This window comes from Drosophila subpulchrella, chromosome 3L (assembly GCF_014743375.2).
Source record: "Drosophila subpulchrella strain 33 F10 #4 breed RU33 chromosome 3L, RU_Dsub_v1.1 Primary Assembly, whole genome shotgun sequence".
Taxonomy (NCBI): Eukaryota; Metazoa; Arthropoda; class Insecta; order Diptera; family Drosophilidae; genus Drosophila; species Drosophila subpulchrella.
In genome coordinates this window covers 20,073,869-20,095,881 of record NC_050612.1, presented here as the reverse complement: position 1 = coordinate 20,095,881, position 22,013 = coordinate 20,073,869, and the positions used below count along the sequence as shown (strand labels likewise).

The 22,013-nt window shown below is 39.5% G+C and overlaps 5 protein-coding genes and 1 pseudogene across 6 annotated transcripts; all 6 read left to right on the top strand.

The window, feature by feature from the left end:
- The first annotated feature begins 7,103 nt into the window (after positions 1-7,103).
- Positions 7,104-8,549, top strand: LOC119553664 (serine hydrolase-like protein). The gene is made up of 2 exons (XM_037864175.1): positions 7,104-7,341; positions 7,573-8,549. Exons 1-2 carry the CDS (start codon positions 7,318-7,320, stop codon positions 8,491-8,493), a joined length of 945 nt encoding a protein of 314 aa, XP_037720103.1. The 5' UTR covers positions 7,104-7,317; the 3' UTR covers positions 8,494-8,549.
- Positions 8,550-8,561: 12 nt separating this feature from the next.
- LOC119555532 lies at positions 8,562-9,410 on the top strand (annotated as a pseudogene).
- Positions 9,411-9,436: 26 nt separating this feature from the next.
- On the top strand, positions 9,437-10,774 carry LOC119553750 (probable serine hydrolase). Its single transcript, XM_037864351.1, has 2 exons — positions 9,437-9,541; positions 9,604-10,774. Exons 1-2 carry the CDS (start codon positions 9,518-9,520, stop codon positions 10,537-10,539), a joined length of 960 nt encoding a protein of 319 aa, XP_037720279.1. The 5' UTR covers positions 9,437-9,517; the 3' UTR covers positions 10,540-10,774.
- A 698-nt stretch (positions 10,775-11,472) lies between these two features.
- LOC119553474 (probable serine hydrolase) lies at positions 11,473-12,855 on the top strand. Its single transcript, XM_037863883.1, has 2 exons — positions 11,473-11,591; positions 11,736-12,855. Exons 1-2 carry the CDS (start codon positions 11,568-11,570, stop codon positions 12,723-12,725), a joined length of 1,014 nt encoding a protein of 337 aa, XP_037719811.1. The 5' UTR covers positions 11,473-11,567; the 3' UTR covers positions 12,726-12,855.
- A 341-nt stretch (positions 12,856-13,196) lies between these two features.
- LOC119553475 (probable serine hydrolase) lies at positions 13,197-16,340 on the top strand. 2 transcript variants are annotated; one of them, XM_037863884.1, is made up of 4 exons: positions 13,197-13,336; positions 13,411-13,588; positions 14,945-15,125; positions 15,239-16,340. In XM_037863884.1, the coding sequence occupies exons 3-4, from the start codon at positions 15,102-15,104 to the stop codon at positions 16,247-16,249; spliced, it is 1,035 nt and encodes a 344-aa protein (XP_037719812.1). In that variant the 5' UTR covers positions 13,197-13,336; positions 13,411-13,588; positions 14,945-15,101; the 3' UTR covers positions 16,250-16,340. The 2 variants fall into 2 exon arrangements, with proteins under 2 accessions (XP_037719812.1, XP_037719813.1); XM_037863885.1 differs by having other exon boundaries at positions 13,228-13,340.
- Positions 13,199-14,874, top strand: LOC119553476 (probable serine hydrolase). Its single transcript, XM_037863886.1, has 2 exons — positions 13,199-13,336; positions 13,685-14,874. The coding sequence occupies exons 1-2, from the start codon at positions 13,313-13,315 to the stop codon at positions 14,660-14,662; spliced, it is 1,002 nt and encodes a 333-aa protein (XP_037719814.1). The 5' UTR covers positions 13,199-13,312; the 3' UTR covers positions 14,663-14,874.
- Positions 16,341-22,013: the final 5,673 nt, after the last annotated feature.

The following is a 22,013-nucleotide window of genomic DNA, read 5'->3' as shown; positions in this document are numbered from 1 at the left end:
GATAGGAACAATGCTCATTTAAGTTTTCGTCAGCACAAATTTTTCATTTCGCTTAAGTTGCTAAATTTAAAGTTAAAGTATGGCTAACATTAGAGGTTTACTTAAATTTTGAAAGAACTTGCTGATTTTTAGTAGGAATATAATAGGGCTTCTTCGTTGTGGGGTGCTGTCTAGACTGGGCAAGGAAACCCCTGGACAGGACCTCAGTTCTGCTCAGTTACACACATGAAGTACGAATCCACGTGCCTGACAGCAGCAGCCAGGATCCCGATGATGACGACGACCTCCTGCCTGTCATCGTCACTTTTGCAACTGTCGCCAAGGAGAAGTCGTCCAACTGACACAATGACACTGAGAAAAATGGGGCAGTGCAATTTGAAACTGTTGCCTAATAACACCAAGTCTAGTATTTTAAGTCGCAATTAAATCCAATATTTCTTATTTTTATAACGGTGTATAAAGAGGTCATAAGCATTCTAGGAGCTTATGTACAAATGTGTTGTCGTGACTTTCTCAAATAAATTCTGCGATTTCAGATTACATAATCGTTAAGCCTTATTTAATGTAGTTTCTTTTCCCTCAGTGAGCTCAGACCCTTGGTTAAATTTAAAAAAAACGTTTAAAAGAGCCTCGCTGTCAGGACCTTCCGAGGCGAAAGCGCTTGAGGAGTGACAGGACATCAGCGATGAGAGGGGTTCTTAGGACTGGTTGTGGCATGCGTGCAAATGCCTTGCCACTTACTTAGTTGCGATCAAGTTGGGCCGAAAACTTTACATTCTGCACTTAAATGCGCGCCGACAATCAAAAGTGAAACAACTTTTTTGGGGTAGAGTGTAAGTTCATGAATTTGTTGCATGTTCACATGTTCTTATACTATATATAGGAAGGAAGTCCTTCCGTTCCGCCTTTTGGTTTAGTTCAGTTTAAAAACTTTCTCACGAGCAATAAAAGAGCTGACTTAAAAGTTGTACTTTCACCGAAAGCTGAATATCCTAGCTTAGATTTTGTTTTAGATTCATCCGACCGAACAACCGAATAAAATACTTTACTAATTTTTCGTGTGAAAAAATATTTTATAAGTTTAAATATTATTAAAAAGACTGTAATATGAGTATCACCCTTACTCTCTCAGCATTCTATGGAATCCTTTACACTTCAGTTGGCAAATTCAGTTAGCTTTCTCTTATTTTTCCCCCAAATTTCCCCCGCAGCAATTTGCCACATGCTTTGCAGGCAAATTAGCGAGAAGCATCTTTTTTTTTGGCATTTTCCGGCACAGTCGGTGTTTCACAAGGCTCCACACGGCCCTTGAGTAACAAAATATTTGCGAAACAAATTAAAATTTACATTGATACCGAAATAAACCAAGCGGCGAGTGAACAGTCGAAATAAAAAGCTGGGGAAAATGGGGAAACAAAGTTCTGGTTGCCGCTGCACTTGATGTTGATGTTTTTGAGTGAAATTACACGGCCATCGCCATTGGCAAACAGAGTGCAACGAGCCAAGAATCGGTGAAGAAGAAGCCATAGATCCGGGGAGCTCTATAGCCAGAAAGTGAAATAAAAGTAAATGCAAATGCAAACACAAATAAACAATCCGAAGGATGCAGCGAACGTGCAGCAACTTTTGCCCGCCACTGTGGCACGTTTCGCTAAAAAATACTTGCGGCATCGTTCATTTCGCTCATTTATTCATTTCAGTTTACTTTCTTTTCCCTACGTTTCCGGTTCACTTTTTGTCCAAAAAGGATGCTTAGATATCATCTTGATTGCAATCACACACACACACACACTCTGGGACAACGGTGCGTATGCTTAATTTTAGCCTTCTCAGGAAGAAACACTTCTGTAAAGATGGGTCCGGAGATAAAAAGTTTAATTGAATTTCATGCAAATTGCATTCATGAATTTGTTTTTAATTAGAAAACTTGCCAGATCTTCAGGCTACTTTGCTGAACTATGAATATGAAAAGGGTACAGGAAAAATATTTGCACATCTAAGTGACTTGATGCAATTTTACAGATGAAATGCTAAAGATTTATGCTTTCCCCAGTTTGTCACACACAAATTCGACCCCAATTAAAACCGAAATAGACCCCCGAACATTTTGGGCACTTTTTAGCAAAGACAATGAACCAATGAGAGATTGTAACTAGAAGGAAAGTTGAGCTGTGTCTGTGACATTTTGTTGAGTTCAATTACTGGTCAAAATGTTAAAAGTTGCCCGGAGACAGCCCACAACAAACATCGCCCACATACCCGAATATTTCTATATAAACGCAGACGGATAAATTGGCAAATGCCAGGCTCTGAAAACTGCATCAAAAAGTAAACTTTGAATGGCAAACTTTTTCAACTGCAATCTCCAATTACAAACGGGGGATCAGCAAAATGTGCAGAGGCCAGTATAATTTCTGAGTGCCGCCCCGTCCTCGAAAGCCCAACGGAGAATCGAATTCTCGAGGGCCCCCTTCTCCGCCGGAATTCTCCTCCGGGTGGAAAGCGGTAGTAAAGCCACCTACGGAAGTTGGTAGCACTGGCAGCAGTTGCAGGAGTTAACCAAAAACGGAAATTTATGACCAGACAAGATCCGATATACGGTAACAACACAGTTTTGGGGGGCAGTAGCAGTGGGAGGCGGGAATTATGGGTGGCTACTGCATTTTGGATTGTACTTACACTTGGGAAAATACCTACAAAATAGTAAATAGATCTTAAAATATAATAATTGCTTAATCTCAAGCTTTTGTAAATATTAAAGAATATATAATGAAATATATTTAGCATATATTGGAGAATAGAAACCTCCTTAAAAAGTGGCCAATAGTAGGCAGTAAAACTATTGTCTTTCAGGAGAAATTTATCTTTTTTAAATGTTTAAGAATATATAAATGTATACAAATTATTATAGGGTATATTGATAATAGAAACCTTATTAAAAAGTACCTACAAGTATGCATTAAAAAGGTGTCGATCGGGAGAAATTTCTCTTGCTTCCCAGTACCAAATATATTATGGCATACTTTTAGACATCTTCTCAAGTGATTTTAGACCAAAAGTAATTTCAATGGAGTTCTTTGTGTATGAATAATTTAATTAAAATTGAGTTAGCAGTAGAATGAATCCATAGTTTCAAAGAAACATTTTCTTTAAGTATTCCTGCACTTTGTGCACACAATTGTCTTGGTATTACGCACAAGTGAAGTGCGTTTTTGGGTTGGGCCCTCGTAAATTACGATTGCCAGGGGGTGGCTCATGTGCGAAATGCTTGCCGAGTTTCGACTCGTAGCCTTCGAGGTTTCGATAAAACCCGGAGGACACTACACCAGCTGGCCATAAATCGAAGAATTTGAATTATGAAATCTTTCTTTCTGCCGCCCTTGCAAATTGAGTGCCAGGCAATTGAGATTTCAAACCGAACGGAATGTAAACAATGGGCTTATTCCGCCTGTCAAGTGCCACGCCCCCACCGCCATTAGTCAGTGTATGACAATGCATAAATTATGGGAATTACTTATGAAACGCCAAAGGAAACATTTGGCCAGAAATATAAATAAATACGGCCGAAAGTAAATCAAAGCCAAAAGCCATAAGAAAAGGCGCCAGAAAAAGCGAACTCATTGCGGCAATAATCATAAATTTTGTGGTTAATTAATTTATTGGGGATTGAGTGTGGAAACGTGCCATTTGACTCTTGATTGTGACTCTTGTGGACACTTGATTAACTAAATATCAACATAAACAATTGCATACTTAGGTGAGCAGCCAGGAAAATGTGGGCGGGGAAAGTGGGTGAAATTCATAAATCATGGCAGCCTTAGAGGCGCGACATTGGCCATCAAGTGGATTAATGAGTTCTTCAACTAATAAGGAAAGAATGTGTAACTTTTTCTGGTTGGCTTGCTATTAATTAATCTTCCATTTTGGGTTTTATGTGTTCTTTGTGTTGATTAAGTTAATTACATGTGGTAGATATCATTAAAAGATTGCAATATACCTATCCTATATTCAATATATTTCTTTCTTTCCACAATTTAATTGAGACTACAAACCAAGATTATGCAGCACTAGAAACTAATATGTTATTCGTATATTACTTTCGGCTAAATTGTGCCATACAATCTAATCAAATTTACACAACTTGCTAGCTGCAAACTCTGTACCTTTCAATTAATAGACCCAAGCCTTGGGATTCCAAAATGCAGCATCAAATTTCATGCCACAAAGCTCTGGCTTACATTCGTAATTCTCCGGAATTTTTAATTGTAACGTGAACATGTATGCCCGTGTGGGCTTACCCCGGAAAACTGCATATAAATGTATTCAAATGCAAATTTGCAGCTCTGCTGTATAATTAGGGGAAATACAATTATTTATACACACATGCAAATGCAAACACATTCGCTCGTACATGCTGATATAATAGTCAAATTCATTAGCCAAAGAAATGTTGTTAAAACCGCACAGCCAGAAAAATACAGCGGGTGAAACTTTCTGGCTCAAATAATTCATTTGAATTAGACTCGCAGAGCCGTGAAAAAGCTGGGGAAAACCAGGGAAATTCTGGGAACACCTCCATGGAAACCGCCACAAAACGAAAATGATTTCTTAATGCAATTCCTTACACACTCCCGTATTTTTTCCATCCATTGTTAGGGCTTAAATCTCACTCGCACTTTGGGTCTAAAGAAATTCCGGCTAAAAAAAGCAAAATAGCAACACATAAAGCATAATAGCATAGGGTGGCCGACATCCCCCACCACTTTTCCTGCCATTTTTCCTGGGTTTTTCTCCTTTTTTTCGGGAGTTGCATGCGTATCAGCTCGAGACTTCCGGCGGTGTCTTTGTGAAGCTGATCCCCGGCTCAAGGATTTTTTCGGGAGCTGTGCTGACAGGTTGAAAGCATCATATATAGTGCTTTACGAACACTAGGAGAAAAGTATCTGAATATATTTTATAGATTTTCTTAGGAGCTATGTTCACTATTAGTGTCTTAAAACTAAAATTTATCTTGCATTCTTTAAAATCATATTGAAATAATTTTTTTAAAACATTATATGTTTTAATGATATGTTCACTACAGCCCCCCTGTTCTCTGAGTGCACGTTTCATATATTTGCTTTTTGTGAACAAGAAAAATAAAGGTGGAACCGGCAATCCTTTTTCCTTGTTCTGCACAACTATCATTGGGTATCATAAATATTTATCAAGCCGAAGGTGAGCTGCTTTCCCACTTAAGGTGACCCAAAAAACCGAAAGAGATCCGGTTGAAAGAAAAGAATTAAATTTAATTTGCATACGTTAAGTGGCAGAGGCAATTAAAGCCACGGAGGAGAAAGTTGAAAGGACAAAGGCCTTGGCGCGGCCCTTTTGATTGAGAAGTGAAAGGAGCCGCGGCAAGGGACAAAAGAAAATTGGGTGAAAAGTGGGAAATCATAATTGGCTTCCAAATGCTTGAACTCAATTATGTGCGCACAACATTTTTGGGGCCACGACGACAACGACAGCGACATTGCTTTGCTGCCGTTGACAGGCAAATTATGGATTCAAGGCCAATACACACGCACAAATTTCGCCAGCGAAATGGCACTTTCACTTTGGGGAAAGCTCAAGACAATTTGCATAGCGCCCTGCCTGGGGAAAATTACACAGTGGAAGGCGGAGGTGATGTCATGACCCCAGCAGACATGATAAATTACTCACACATAAATTAAAGATAAATCATAAGCTGCAGCTTCTTGCACACACGATTGAAATGCACAAGGAAATTGGGGCGAAATGCAAATTAGTGTTATGGGCAGGGGTCAGATATAACTATATAGAAGCCATACCAAGTCGAGGGGAAAGACAGCGGAAGGTAGTCACACTTGGGAGACAGTTGAGCAGGAAGCCCCAAGTAATCCTGAAAAGGAAAGTCTGGGAGTTACCATATAAGCTAAATTCAATAAAATTTTGTTAAGGCACTAAGGCTTTACAGATTAAAACCAGAGTCATCTAGGTACATTTCTTATAACTTAGAGAGCTGTATTTATTTTATTTTAGAGCTTTAAGCCAGCGGTTACATCAGATAACCCTGCCAATTCTATACCGCCACACACACAGTATCATCATGAATATCCTTACACAAATGAAACAACATATTATTATATTAAGAAGCTGAAATAGAAGATATATAAAGAAGATATAGACAGTAAAATAACCAGTCATAAGCATTCCATATTGCTGCCGTTGCTATCTATGAATTTTTGCAGGTAAACGTCGCCACACCTTTTACAGAAAAAGGGAAAAACGTGCCTCGATGTAGTTTAAAAAAGTTCAGTGTCAAAAAACCGAAATTCGACCAAGAACATGACCACTCCAATTCAGCATAGCGTAACCGAGTGCATCGACGTGGTCACAGGAAGTGGAAAACTCGATTCCACGACAGGGTCACGTAGTAATCGACACATTCCCCAATTCCCACGGCAGTTTATTGAGACCCGACGTCCATGAGTTGACTGAACCATCAAAATTGCATGACTTTATTCAGTCCTAGCCGTGATACCAACTTGCAACTGATAACAAAACTAGGTAATCATCTCCTCCTATAAGAAAGTGAACTTTGAAGCTTTGTTTGTTTACCTAAATCGTCAGAAATGTACCACTTCTCATGAAAGCTTATAATTAGATTATCAAGTGCGTTGAGAGCGTCTTTCACCTTTCGCAAGTATCAGCATTCGCTCTTAAAGCTTAACCCACTTCTACTGATTGAATATTCTCACCACAAAATATTAATTTTAAAATCTGTATGAGCAATTAATATTTTTTAAAGTATTTTAAATTCTTTTCCCTTCTTAGTGCATTCTTTACGGATATTTTATTATAACACTTAGTAAACTTATAAATTCTTTAGTACTTCCCATAAAAGATTTTTGAGCTCTAGCTATTAATCTACTATTAGTTATTTAAAGGTTTGCAGTAACTCCTATGGGTGATAATGGGTTAATTCAATTTTGTTGTTTTAATTTCAATTTTGGCCATTAACCTTATTTCTTTCCCAGATTTCGCAATGTCGCGATGATCGTCAAGAACACAGTTTAGTTGATGCAGTGCGGTCTGTGGTTTAGGTCGTTGCTTCCGCTTTAAGTTTCTGGCAAATTTTATATTATATTGTTTTGCGACTCAGATAGGATAGTAAAGATAATAGACGGTCAGAAAAGCCGATAAAAATCTTTGGGTTCAAGGCTGTGAGAAGTCAAAAACATTTGTTTGGATAGGGAGGAGAAAAATATCGAATTTTTTGTAATCCCTTTATCCGATTTTCGGTCAAAAGAAGCAATGGAAACTATATCACCAAACAATGTGAGTATTGTTTTTAAGCTAGTCGAAAATTGTATACTCTTGCACACATAGCAACAGAAATTTTTACATACGACTTTTATTCGTGATACGGTGAAAGTGAAAAATAATGTAAAAGTTTTATTTTCACACTACTTAACTAATCAAACATGGGTTGATTTATTATGTTTATATTATGTTTATTTATAGAAATTTTAAGCTTTACATTTTAAATTAAATATTATATATTTTTAGATTCGACTGCAGAACGATGAGGTTACAATACCGGCACCTTGGGGTTTCATATCTGGTCGTTGGTATGGCAATCGAGCTGATAGGCCTATTTTGGCGATCCACGGATGGCTAGACAACCTGGGCACCTTCGATCGGCTGGTTCCCCTGCTCTCCGCTCATGTGGGAGTGCTCTGCATCGATCTTCCCGGTCATGGAAGATCCTCGCGCCTTCCGTCTGGCGTTCACTACAACGTGTACGACTATGTGCTCATTATTCCCAGGGTGATGAAGGAGTTCGGTTGGTCGAAGGTCTCCCTGATGGGTCACTCTCTTGGCGGAGTGATGAGCTTTATGTACGCGGCAATGGCTCCAAACACCGTTGATATGATCATTTCCCTGGATGTGCTGCTGCCCCGCAGGATCGAGGATCCCAGCAAGCTGACCAAGGACATAGAGGGCTATTTGGTGGAGGAGGAGCGACAGGCGGATGGAACACAGCATGAGCCGCCTTCGATTACCATCAGTAAAATGCGCAAGCTCCTGGCCAGGAACAGTAATAACTCGGTGCCGCAACACCTGGCCGATCACATGCTCCACCGCCAGGTGGCCAAGTCACAGAAGTACCCGGAAAAGGTCTTCTTTACGAGGGACGGCCGCGTAAAGTTCTACCATATATTCGACATTGAAGAAGGAATGGCTGCGGAGATGGCGAGGCGTATTCAGAAGAAACCCTACCTGGTGATCAAGGGAGGCCTATCTCCATTTGTGGGACCCCGATGCGACGAAACGATGTCTATTCTGGCACAGGATAACCCTCACTTCGAGTTCTACGAGGTGCAGGATGCCAAACATCATGTCCATCTCCATGCCGCCGAGGAATGTGCTCGCTATATCGTACCGTTCATCCAAAAACATAGACCTCCAAGAAGCAGCAAGCTATAGGGAAGATTAAAAAAATTATTAAGATCTGTAGTTAAGTTAAGACCTCCAACGAGCAGCAAGCCATTATTATGATCTTAAAGTTCTTTGTAAAAATTTGTAGATATTTCTAGCATAAATAAAAGTTCTAAATTAAACACAGTACTATTTCTGTTCTGTTGCCCAAAAAGATTGAGGATCCGAGCAAGCTCTGCCGGGACATAAAACAGTGTCTGGATGAGGGGAAAGACAGGTGGATGAAAGTGAGCACGAGCCGCGATCTTATATCGATCTTATATCGATCAACCATCTAAGGAAGATTATTGCCAGCAGCAGCAAAAACCCGGTTCCGCAGAACCTGGCCCATTACATGCTCCACCGCCAGGTGACCAAGTCACAGATGTACCCGGAAAAACTATACTTATCGAGGAACGGAGGAAGTTCTATCAATTAATTGACATCGAATCCGGTCTTGCAGTTGAAATGGCGAGGCGTATCCTATTGAAGCCTTATCTAATCATCAAGGGATCCCTGTCTCCATTTGTGGGACCCCGATGCCAGGAAACTACATCCACTCTATCAAAAGATAATCCCAACTTTGAACTCTACGAGATTTAAGGTGCTGGTCATCATGACGCTAGGGAGTGTGCTCGGTACATTGGGCAATTCATCAAAAAATATAGAACTTCTTCAGTACGGGAACATTTCAGCAAACTTCAAAGCATTTCTAGATCTTATTTATGAATTGGTCTATCTATTTTTCACTCTTTTAAGTTTATAAGTATTTATCTAAAAAATTTTGACCGCGCCTAATAATTAAAAAATATAAATGTATGCATTTTGATAAGTAAAAGCTTCTTTCTTTAACACATTTTTATTTTGTATTTTTCATTTAAACACAGGTGTATGTCAACTCTCAGTGGTCTTTAAATGAGAATTAGAATGTTCATGAACCTAAAAGCTAACAAATTTGAGAATAAATACCCGTGAAAGCTCTTTCACTAATCAGTTGCCAAGAAATGTTTGAAGGAAAAATACCGAAAAAAACATGGGAACTTTAACATTGGAACAGGTAAGTGATTCATGAAATTCATTTGAATAGTGAAAAGATACTCCAACGTAGACTTATTGCAGTACGAGGATGAGACGATAGAAGTTCCCTGGGGCTATATCTCCGGTCGTTGGTATGGAAATCGCGCAGATAGACCGATCCTAGCTATTCACGGCTGGGTAGACAACTTGGGCACCTTTGACCCACTGATTCCGCTGCTCCCCGACTACCTGGGAATACTCTGCATAGATCTTCCGGGCCATGGGAGATCATCGCATTACCCGTCCGGGGTTCGTTATAGTGCCGAAGAATACATTCAGGTGATTCCTCGGATCATGAGGAAGTACAGGTGGAAGAAAGTCTCCCTCATGGGCCACTCTTTGGGCGGATTCCTCGGCTTTTGTTACACCTCTCTCGCTCCGGAAACGGTGGACATGGTGATCTGCCTGGACTTGTTGCTACCGCCCTTCAGAGAACCCGATGATACCATCAGGTGGATCCGGCTCAGTCAGGAAAAACACCTCGAGTTGGATGAAATAATCGGTCAGGAGAAACCTGTACGTTCCAAGGAAGACCTAATCAAATTGATTGAAAAGGAATCATTTAAATCCGTATCGCCATCCATGGCCCATCATCTGCTGCATCGAATTGCTAAAAGGTCGGAGACTTACCCAGATAAGTTTATATCCACCAGAGATGATCGGGTGAAGTACTTTACCAAATTGTATCTCGCAAGCAAAGAATTGGCGGCAGAAATGGCAGAAAGAATTAATCCAAAGCCATATCTTATTTTAAAAGGTAGCAAGTCAGAATTTATTGGTCCACAGATGTTTGATGTTATTTCCATTCTGGGTCGCAACAATCCGGATTTTGAGTTTCACGAAGTTGAGGGCAGACATCACTTTCATATACTAGCAGCCAAGGAGTGTGCAAGGTATATTGTTCCCTTTATAAGGCGATATCATCCTCCTGGTAAAGACCACATAAGTATGAGATCGATTGAATGGAGCAAACTGTGAATAGCTATTTATTATTATAGGACCAAGTAGTGTTAAAAGATAAACATATATCTGTTGTACTTAATTATATAGTTCAAATTTGTAAAAAAAATGACACCATTTACAATGCAGAAAAATGTATCATTGACAATATAGAAAAGTTATAATATAATCCAAAAAACACAAGCCAAATTGTGAGTACGTGCAGATAACGATTAGATTAGATGATTAAATGACGATGACTACACCATAAAAATCGTATTCTTAATATATACCAGTTAAGAATTTTTTAGAATTTTAAATTATCCTGTTAAAATGTTTATATGGAGCATTCAAAGTAGCAAAACCAGTCCTTTAAAATTAACCTAAGTAGAGCATATCATTCGTTAATCGTATTTCTATAATATTGTGGTGGAAGCATGTCTAAAGAACTTTCCAATATAATAGAAATTTATAAAAGACAACGTAAAAAAAAAGATATTTAAAATTTATGTAGTTTTAAATATTTTTTGAATTAACCGAAATTTGTAATGCCATTCGCCCCGAGAACAAAGAAAGCTTATACCCCATCAGAAGCTTTAATATTGTTTTCGTTTTGCCATCTATACGCACACATTGTCGTAGCAGTCAAACGAAACGCACGTGAATTTATAGTTCTTATAAAAGAATATTAAGCTAGTATATTAAAGTAAACCAAATGAAATGTCAAGTTGGTATAACAAATGATATCAACCGAGAAAGTATGTGCGTTTCGGAGAATATTTGTGAACAAACTTGATGACAATGCGATCTGATATCGCATATATATCTCTTAATTGTTAAGGAAAGCTTTTTATAACATATCTGCCTCTCTTATGGAACTCTCTTCAAAAGATTGTTATAAGAATCTCTTTTTCGGTACGTTGTTGTTATTAAGCCGGAGACTTGCAAGATAATAAATTAGTTTGTGCCTAGATGTTAAGGCGAAAAGTTGGATCAACAATTAAAGAATACTCAACTCATTTTCGCAAGATAATCCATCGCCGTTACAATACTAAAATTTGGAAGATATGGGAACATTATCTTTGAGTGACGTAAGTAAGCCTTGGAAATGCTTAACAAATAAGTACTGATATATGAGCGACCTTTGCTCACCAGTTATTAGTAATAAGTTCGGGATTAATAATTGGCTTGGAGAGTGGATCCAAAAACAGAGTTACCATTTCTACATTTTCCAGTACGAGGCGGTGACGATTCCAGTACCTTGGGGTTATATCTCGGGTCGTTGGTACGGCAATCGAAAGGAGCGACCCATTCTGGCGATTCACGGATGGTTAGACAACCTGGGCACCTTCGATCGGCTGATTCCCCTTCTACCCGATTATATAGGAGTACTCTGTATCGATCTGCCGGGACATGGAAGATCCTCGCACCTCCAGCCGGGAATGTACTACAGCGTCTACGATTACGTGTTTATAATTCCACTGGTGATGAAGGAGTACGGATGGTCAAAGGTCTCTCTGATAGGTCACTCATTAGGCGGAGTTCTGAGCTTTATATACGCCTCTCTAGCCCCACGCACCGTGGATATGATCGTCTCCTTGGACATTTTGCTGCCGTTGAGAAATGATATAGACTACATGGCCCTGAGTATTGAGAAGCAACTTCTGGATGTTGAGCGGCAGAAGCTGGGAAATTATAGTGAGCCACCATCCTATACTCACACTGAACTAGGAAAAGTTCTGGCAAAAGGAAGCTATAATTCCGTATCTCCAAAACTTGCCAAGCATCTCCTCCATCGCCAGTTAACCAAGTCGAAGCTATTTCCCGAAAGGTTCTACTTCTCCAGGGATATACGAGTCAAATACTACCACTATATAGACATCGACCAGGGTCTTGGTGCAGAAATGGCGAGACGGATTCGGAGGAAACCATACTTGATCATAAAGGGCTCCCTGTCGCCATCTCTTTCGTCCCGTTGCAATGAGGCCATCTCCATTTTGGCCGAGGATAACCCACACTTTGAGTTCTACGAGGTGGAGAATGGCACCCACCATCTCCATCTCCATGCCGCCGAGGAGTGCGCCGGTTACATTGTGCCCTTCATCCAGCATCATCGACCTCCTGCCTTGACCTCTTGGACCCTCACTGGAAAAGAGGATAACCCTAGTTTAAGGAACCGAAAAGGATTTTTCGCTTGGACCAAGAAAAAACGCAGCAAGTTGTAAAATATGGATAGTACAAAGTCTAATTCCGGTTAGATGTAAATTTTTAGTATTTCTTATCTTTTAAATTATTGTTAATGGAAATTTTGTTCTAAATATTAAGCCCTAGACATTATATTGTATTTTTTGCTAAGCTCTGTATTTTTTACTCCATTTCTAGTATTACTTTCCATGTAATTTTGATAATAATGTACCTATACATAAGCAACTAGAATATAGCACAAACAATTTATTAAATGCCAATGTTGTTAGATTCTCTTGACTAATAAAGGTAATTCTGTTTTTCAATCTTAATATCTATACATTTTTAAGAGAACAACAGTAGTTCTCTTTTTATTCGATTTGTTGGTCCCCACACTCTTTAAAAGCTTTTTTCTACAATCTCTGTTTTAGTGAACTCGGTGATAATCTGAACTAGTCGTCGAACAGCTGTTACGCTTGTAGGAAGAAGAGTTCTTAGATAGCAAGTCCGGATTCCTAATCGAAACGTTGACCTTCCAACCAGGTACTCAAGATAATACTAGAGGTGGACAACTACTGTATTACTAGACCGAGTCTAAAGGCCAAAATACAAAGGGCTTTCTTTCGTGATGAGAACATTGTCACTCAGAGATGTGAGTAAGAAACTAAATAAAATCATAAGCCACAACAAGTGATAAGCACAATTCTTATACCTTTACATTCACAGTGAAATTCGAATAATTGGCATATCAATGGATTATACTAATTGGAATATGTATAAAGATGATTTCTACGGCACTAAAGCTTTTCTAACTAACATAACAACAAAAAGAATTCGAATCAAAACATCATAATTGGATAACTTAACAACTTCAAGGTTAAAATCTTGTCATAGATAAATTGGTGTAAGTGCTAAATCTGAAGACCTAAACCATTCACGTTAATATTCTCAATTAATTTTAGTATTGTATTGCTAATAGATGTACGTTTTCATTTCTTAGTTTCAAGAAGTGAGAATCCCTGCTCCTTGGGGTCACATCGCAGGACGTTGGTATGGCAATACAAAGGATCGACCGATCCTCGCAATCCACGGATGGTTGGATAATCTGGGCACCTTCGATCGGTTGATTCCCTTACTCCCCGATTACATAGGGGTACTCAGTATCGATCTTCCTGGACATGGAAGGTCCTCTAGCATTCAGCCGGGGATGCACTACTCCGTGTATGATTACGTCTACATTATTCCCCGAGTTATGAGAGAGTACGGCTGGTCGAAGGTGTCTCTAATGGGTCACTCATTGGGTGGCTTCTTGAGCTTTATTTACACTTCGGTGGCTCCACACACCGTGGATATGGTCATATCCCTCGATGTATTGCTGCCTAGGTCAGTGACTCCTAAAATAGCAGTGGACGTTGAGGCCCAGAATATGGAAAAGTACCTAGTGGAAGAAGATCGTCAAGTGAGGGATAATCTTCTCGAACCCCCCTCTTACACACTCCCTGAGTTGACTAAAATCGTTGTCAAGAGGAGCTTAAATTCTGTGACCCCAGAGTTGGCTAAGCACCTTCTTCATCGCCAGGAGAAAAAGTCCCAGCTGTTTCCAGGCAGGTTCTACTTATCCGGGGATGGACGAGTAAAATTCTTCCGTCTATGGAAACTGGAACATGGCCTTGCCGAAGGGATGACAAGAAGAATTCAAAAAAATCCTTTCCTATTAATTAAGGCATCAATGTCTTCCTTTGTAGGAGTTCAATGTGATGGAGCCATATCTGTCCTGCGCCAAAACAATCCCCACTTTGAATTCTACGAGGTGGGTGGCGGTACCCATCACATCCATCTTAAATTCCCCGAAGAGTGCGCCCGTTACATAGTGCCCTTCATTCGTCGACATCGACCTCCGACTCTAAGCTCAGAAGAAAAACTCAAGCCTCCAGAAATATTATTTGAAAGGTGTCAAAATAATCAAAGCAAACTGTAAAGATATTTATAAAGTTATATGACCATATATGGTATATATACTATAGTATTGCAAGCTAAGAAGTTGTGATAAAGGAGGCAGAAAACAATATCCATAGCTTTGCATCAAGATAAATTATAATTATTATATGAGTTAATGAAGCTGGACTAAAACAATGTTATTTTGATTATACTCTTCCTAAGTGGTTGTATTATATTTCCCTCTCTTTAAAAGCGTTGCCGCTCTCTTATCGGTGTTTTGTTATTACTCATAGCTTTTTTTCTCTTTTGTTACCTACCCAAGCCGCAAAAATCAATTTTGGACGTTAGTCGTTGACCAGCTGTTCTACCCTAAGGAGGTTCCATTTTTGATACTTAAGATAACATTGAACGTGTGCCACCAATTCAAGATCTTGGCTAAAAGTTGCCGACGTTCAAAGTTCAGTAGACCGTTTATTGGGATGGGAACTTTGTCTTTGAGTGACGTGAGTAAGCAAAAAATCAAATCATAAACAAAAGTGAAAGATAAGCGGGGTTAGCCGGTACCGCCAAAATGTTTATATATTGTGAGGAAGAATAATTGAGAATTCCTTTTCAGTTTAAAGAGGTGAGAATACCGGCACCTTGGGGTCACATCTCCGGACGTTGGTATGGTAATCGAACCGAACGGCCGATTCTCGCAATCCACGGATGGTTGGACAATCTGGGAACCTTCGATCGGTTGATTCCCCTGCTCCCCGATTATATAGGAGTGCTCTGCATTGATCTTCCCGGACATGGAAGATCCTCTCGCCTTCAGCCGGGGATGCACTACGCCGTCGACGATTACGTGCTGATCATTCCTAGAGTGATGAAGGAGTATGGCTGGTCAAAAGTTTCCTTGATGGGTCACTCCCTGGGTGGCATCGTAAGCTTCATTTACACCGCACTGGCGCCAAATACAGTGGATATGGTTATCTCCTTGGACATGTTGCTTCCCACGAGTTTGGCCCCCAAAGAGGCACTGGCCTATGTGATCCACAGCATGGAGAAGCACCTGGTGGAAGAGGATCGTCAGGTGGAGAGCAATCTTCACGAGCCGCCATCGTACACTCTGTCTGAGATGGCCAAAGTCGTCGCCAAAGGAAGCTTACACTCTGTCACCCCCGAGTTTGCTAAGCACCTACTGCACCGCCAGGTGTTAAAGTCACAGCTCTATCCGAATAAATTTTATTTCTCCAGGGATGGTCGGGTTAAGTATTACAATGTAACGCAAATGGAACCTGGATTCGCCGAGGAGATGACGAAACGGATCGGAAGAAAGCCCTACTTGGTCATTAAAGCCTCAATGTCTTCATTCATTGGACCTAAAGTGGAAAAGCCGTTAGCCATTTTACACCAAAATAATCCGCACTTTGAGTTCTACGAGGTGGAGGGTACTCATCACGTTCATCTCCATGCCGCCGAGGAGTGTGCCCGTTACATAGTGCCCTTCATCAGGCATCATCGACCTCCGGCTCTGACTTCTTGGTCTTTTAGTGGAAAGGAACAGCAACTTAGTGCTGAGGAAAAGCGAGTGCAACAAGAAAGATTCTTCGAAATAAGCAAAAACAAACGCAGCAAACTGTAAAGAAACTGACTAACAGGTCTTTGTTAGTTTATTATTCATTTTCACATTAACATGAAAAGTATTTTAAAATATAAATCACGAATAACTTTGATTACCAGTCTCTGATCTTAAGATATCAAAGTTAATATCGCATTAAAAGCTTGTGGTTTTTATTTACGAAATCAAACATGGAAATGGATCAAAATGTTGACTCTCGTTTTAAAGATACATTTTAATGTAGAATATTAAAGAATTTTACCACAAATTTATAGAGATATCCCACGTCTTAATCGGGATTCAATAACTCGAGTTATGGAGTCTAGAATTGCAATTTTTGTTCCCATTCTGAAACTCATTGGAAATAAGGAAAAATCGAACATGAAAATGGGTCAAAATTTTGACTTTCGTTTAAAAGCAAAATTTTAAAGTAGAACGTTAGGGATTTTACCTACAAGCTCATAGAGGTATCCCACGTCAAAATCGGGTTTCGATAACTCGAGTAATGAAGTCTATAAGTGCAGTTTTTGGTTCCCATTCTGGAACCCATTGGAAATACGGAAATATCGAACATGAAAATGGGTCAAAATTTGGACCATCGTTTAAATGAAAAAATGTAGTGTAGAACGTTAGAGAATTTAACCACAAATTCATAGAGGTATCCCACATTTAAATAGGGATTCAATAACTCGAGTTATGGAGTCTAGAAGTGCAGATTTTGGTTCCTATTCTGGAACCCATTGGAAATACGGAAATATCGAAAATGAAAATGGGTCAAAATTTGGTCCATCGCTTAAATGAAAAAATGTAGTGTAGATTGTTAGAGAATTTAACCACAAATTCATAGAGGTATCCCACGTCTAAATCAGGATTCAATAACTCGAGTTATAGAGTCTAGAAGTGCAGTTTTTGGTTCCCTATCTGGAACCCATTGGAAATACGGAAATATCGAACCTGAAAATGGGTCAGAATTTGGACCATCGTTTAAATGAAAAAATTTAGTGTAGAATGTTAGAGAATTTAACCACAAATTCATAGAGGTATCCCACGTCTAAATCGGGATTCCATAACTCGAGTTATAGAGTCTAGAAGTGCAGTTTTTGGTTCCCTATCTGGAACCCATTGGAAATACGGAAATATCGAACATGAAAATGGGTCAAAATTTGGACCATCGTTTACATGAAAAAATGAAGTGTAGAATGTTAGAGAATTTAACCACAAATTCATAGAGGTATCCCACGTCTAAATCGGGATTCAATAACTCGAGTTATAGAGTCTAGAAGTACAGTTTTTGGTTCCCATTCTGGAACCCATTGGAAATACGGAAATATCGAACATGAAAATAGGTCAAAATTTGGACCATCGTTTAAATGAAAAAATGAAGTGCAGCCCGTTAGAGAATTTAACCTCAAATTCATAGAGGTATCCCACGTCTAAATCGGGATTCCATAACTCGAGTTATAGAGTCTAGAAGTGCAGTTTTTGGTTCCCTATCTGGAACCCATTGGAAATACGGAAATATCGAACATGAAAATGGGTCAAAATTTGGACCATCGTTTAAATGAAAAAATGAAGTGTAGAATGTTAGAGAATTTAACCACAAATTCATAGAGGTATCCCACGTCTAAATCGGGATTCAATAACTCGAGTTATAGAGTCTAGAAGTTCAGTTTTTGGTTCCCATTCTGGAACCCATTGGAAATACGGAAATATCGAACATGAAAATGGGTCAAAATTTGGACCACCGTTTAAATGAAAAAATGAAGTGCAGAACGTTAGAGAATTTAACCTCAAATTCATAGAGGTATCCCACGTCTAAATCGGGATTCCATAACTCGAGTTATAGAGTCTAGAAGTGCAGTTTTTGGTTCCCTATCTGGAACCCATTGGAAATACGGAAATATCGAACATGAAAATGGGTCAAAATTTGGACCATCGTTTAAATGAAAAAATGAAGTGTAGAATGTTAGAGAATTTAACCACAAATTCATAGAGGTATCCCACGTCTAAATCGGTATTCAAAAACTCGAGTTATAGAGTGTAGAAGTACAGTTTTTGGTTCCCATTCCCATTCCCATTGGAAATAAGGAAATATCAAACATGAAAATGGGTCAAAATTTTGACCCTCGTCTTAAAGATACATTTAAATGAAGAACATTAGAGAATTTGACCAGAAATTCATAGAGGTATACCACGTCTAAATCGGGATTTATTAACTCGAGTTATAGAGTCTAGAAGTGCAGTTTTCGGTTTCCATTCTGGAACCACTTGGAAATACGGAAGTATCAAACATGAAAAGGGTCAAAGTTTTGACCCTCGTTTAAATTGTAGTGTTGAACGTTAGAGAATTTAACAACAAATTCATAGAGGTATCTCACGTCTAAATCTCCAGGTATGAAATCTAGAAGTTCAGATTTCGTCATTACCTCAAATTTTATAGCTCCAGTGCTATAGAATCAGGTCTTGCTGCTGAGATGGCCAGGAGGATCCGCAGAAAGCCGTACCTGATTTTAAAAGGATTGAAATCACCGTATGTGAGAGATCAGTGCTTTGAGCCCATATCCATCCTGCGCCAAAACAATTTGAGTTCTAGTAGGTGGAGGTGCAATCCACCACGTTGATCTCCGTGCCGCCGAGGAGTGTGCCCGATACATAGTGCCCTTCATCAGGCTTCATTGACCTCCAGTCATGACTATAAAACTAATAAACTATAAAATAATAAACTCTAGTTCTATATTAATCTGTTTGTCATTTATTTAATATCTGATTACCTGTGACACTTTATATGAAACAAATTGTTGTTATAAAGTCTGAGGTTTTCCAAAAATTGTCTTTTTTAAATTAAGCTTAAGAGCGTTGAACGATTCCATTCATTTCATACACGTTCCTACCCCTTAGTAATTTCCAAATCCGATATGTAATTATGAATTACTGCCTTAGTGATGTCAATGGCTCAGCAGGCAGTCCTATGCCGATAGATATATTTCTTCCCTTCAGGTCCTTGTGCGAGAATTTCCTGCTCCCCCACCGCTCAGGGATAAACTTGCAATTTAAGCAATTTTAAGCAGCTTACAGTTTGAGCGCATTAGAACAATTAGAGCAGTCGATGCCATAGATTTCGATCCGTTAGAGCGCAAAAAGTTAAGAGGCGACCCAAGCCAATGGAAAATACATGAGTGTCCTTGAAAGGGAGCTCGTATTTTCCTCACATCAAAAATGTAGAATGCGAATAGTTCCACAACCGAAATTTAGAAAGTAATCAGCTAACCAAATGAATGCAAATTAAATAACTGAAATTCCAGACCAACTTTTCCGTCCTCGCAAAAGTAGACTGCTTCATTGAAAATTTATTTTCCGCAAGCGTGGGAAATTTTCGTTGCCTACCTTTGGGCGAAAGCCTAACAGCGAAAAGCGGGAAAATACGATTAAAAAGTGGGTGTGGAAATGGGAGTGGCACTTATTAATTTAAACACTTTGTTGTTATCCAAGAAATTGTTGAATTTTAAACATTTGCGTCGCATAATTTTCTTGTCATTCGTTTTGATTGGCCAATATTAATATTTGTGGCTGGAGCTTCCTCTATTTGCCTCATCGCTCGGCTGGCTAATTCAATCAATTAACGTTCGAGTGGAAAGGCAAGAAAATATTCGAGAATTCCGTTTTTCCACTATCGATTTTGCCATTTTAGAGAGCTAAACCTCCGCACTTACTCGTATATGTGTGTAGCTACCAAACACACGTGGCATATTTCGGTTGTAATCAGAGACGCCCCAGGGTTTTCCTCCATTCATTTTTTGGCATTTCGAAGGTGGAAACCATAAAGCCTTGACGGCATATGCCTAGATTTGCAAATTAAAGTGGGTTGGGCGGTGATTCCCGGCTCGTGTGCACTTAAATTCCCTTTGAATGGCTGGGAAACTTGAACGCCTTCCGCCTCCGATTTCAACAACAATTTCTTTTGGTGTGATATTGGGTTAAGCACCTTAAAGAGGTTAAGGAAATCGTTCGGAGAACGCATGTATATTTTAGGTTTTGGGTTTCCCTGGCTAATGGCCAGGAAAGTTTATGAATTCGCGGGTGGGCACTTAATGAAAGTGAAAGAAAGCCATCATTTTCAGTAGATGAACACTTCCGCGAAATAAAGATTTATGGGAATTTAGTCAAGAAACTTGAGCGAAGCTTAAATCAACTCGGCCCTAATTGGAAAAAGTTCAAGAATTATGTTTGGGGAAATTTAAAACTCACTTTTAAATGAGAACTCAAAGTTATGCTCAGGGATAAAATGAAATCCCGTACTGAAATACTAACGACCGTGATAAATAAAATCGTTGGAAATATTAAAATAACTTGAGATTTATGTGGATTTCCGAATAGAAAAATAAAATAATATTAGACCAGCCACGTCCAAGTTAAATAAGTTTTGGCCACCATAAACTTGTACCGCAAATGGGGAAAAGTTCAAGGGTAAGTCGGTAAATTTCTCCGGGGCAAACTCTAAAGCGATTCTGGAGCGCTTTCGATGCGGCATGCATACGTCCAATAAACATCACCTGGCACTCTTTTAGTCGGGCCCATAAAACGGCCAAAACTACCGCATTAAATGATTTAAAACGAGCCACACGATTCTCTTGGCCTGATTGAAATGAATTGGTGGAAAAAGGGAAACCCTGAAGCGAATGAATTATGCAGAAGCAGAGGCAGAGGCAGAGGCCCAGCTTAATAAACCAAACTTAACGAAAACTGTTTAAAATGCGAGCCGGCCATCTCGAATATTCCCAGCTCGGTGCAATAAATCTGAGGCCACAAACTGCACTCGATTGCCCTGCCGCATGCAACGCTCTTCGCTTTTCCCTGCGAAAACGTGTGCGCAATTTTCGCAATTTTCTAATAGCCGTTAAAGCTGTCCGAGGGGTAAGGGCCCCCCTTCTCTAGCACTCCTCCAGAAACATTAGCAAACAAAAAAAAAAGAAAAAGGAAAACAACTTTCCACGTCCGATGATGCTCCGTTGCATGACTTTTTGTTTTTAACCCGAGCGGAAGTGCTTTCGACGCCATTTTGCGGCCGGCCATTGCAATTGAGTGCAGCCCTGACTTCATCAGCTTCCAGTTCCGCTCTCCGCAGCCCTCAAGGATCCCTCGAGGGGCTCAAGGATACGTGCCCGAGCGCACTGGCACGCACTTTAAGTTTCATTAAACACAACCATCGCGCCTAGGCCTCCGAAGATTGCCTATAAATTCATGGCAGCCAGTGAAATGGAAAGCGAAATCTATGACAGGACTCTAGGCTCTAGATATTTGGCACAGTAAACTGTCTGCCAAGCAACCATAAGAACCATTTAAAATAATATATACTTTAATAGATAATAATAATTATTTTCATTAAAAAAAAAAACATAAGAATAGATGGAAATACATTATGAAGTTAATTTCCTACTTTGTAGTGCTTACTGTATATCTCGACGTTTTCCTTCAATGATGACGCAGCAGTGAAAATCCGTTTGCATTTCAGTGATTCCGGTCTGTCGAGGCGGAGATTCCTATTGCCAGACCCACATTCCATGGACGACTATTAAATCTGCAACAATTTACTTGTGATTGACATGTTTATAAGGGTCGTAACCCACAGACCCCCTGCTCTATTCCCTTTTTCGAGGGAGTGACCCTTTTCCGAGTGGAGATATTTGTTTTTGTCCCCTTTCATAAGCAAGTGAAGCCTAAAACGGTTCTGGGCAAACCCCTCCCTCTATTTATTTTATTTACCCCGAAAGAATAAATCTTTGATATTTGT

Coding starts and splice junctions, on each gene's coding strand:
- LOC119553475 (XM_037863884.1), top strand. CDS start 15,102: ATGGGAACTTTGTCTTTGAGTGAC. Junction 15,126..15,238: donor GAACTTTGTCTTTGAGTGAC/GTGAGTAAGCAA, acceptor ATTCCTTTTCAG/TTTAAAGAGGTGAGAATACC.
- LOC119553476 (XM_037863886.1), top strand. CDS start 13,313: ATGAGAACATTGTCACTCAGAGAT. Junction 13,337..13,684: donor GAACATTGTCACTCAGAGAT/GTGAGTAAGAAA, acceptor TTCATTTCTTAG/TTTCAAGAAGTGAGAATCCC.
- LOC119553750 (XM_037864351.1), top strand. CDS start 9,518: ATGGGAACTTTAACATTGGAACAG. Junction 9,542..9,603: donor GAACTTTAACATTGGAACAG/GTAAGTGATTCA, acceptor GACTTATTGCAG/TACGAGGATGAGACGATAGA.
- LOC119553664 (XM_037864175.1), top strand. CDS start 7,318: ATGGAAACTATATCACCAAACAAT. Junction 7,342..7,572: donor AAACTATATCACCAAACAAT/GTGAGTATTGTT, acceptor ATATATTTTTAG/ATTCGACTGCAGAACGATGA.
- LOC119553474 (XM_037863883.1), top strand. CDS start 11,568: ATGGGAACATTATCTTTGAGTGAC. Junction 11,592..11,735: donor GAACATTATCTTTGAGTGAC/GTAAGTAAGCCT, acceptor TACATTTTCCAG/TACGAGGCGGTGACGATTCC.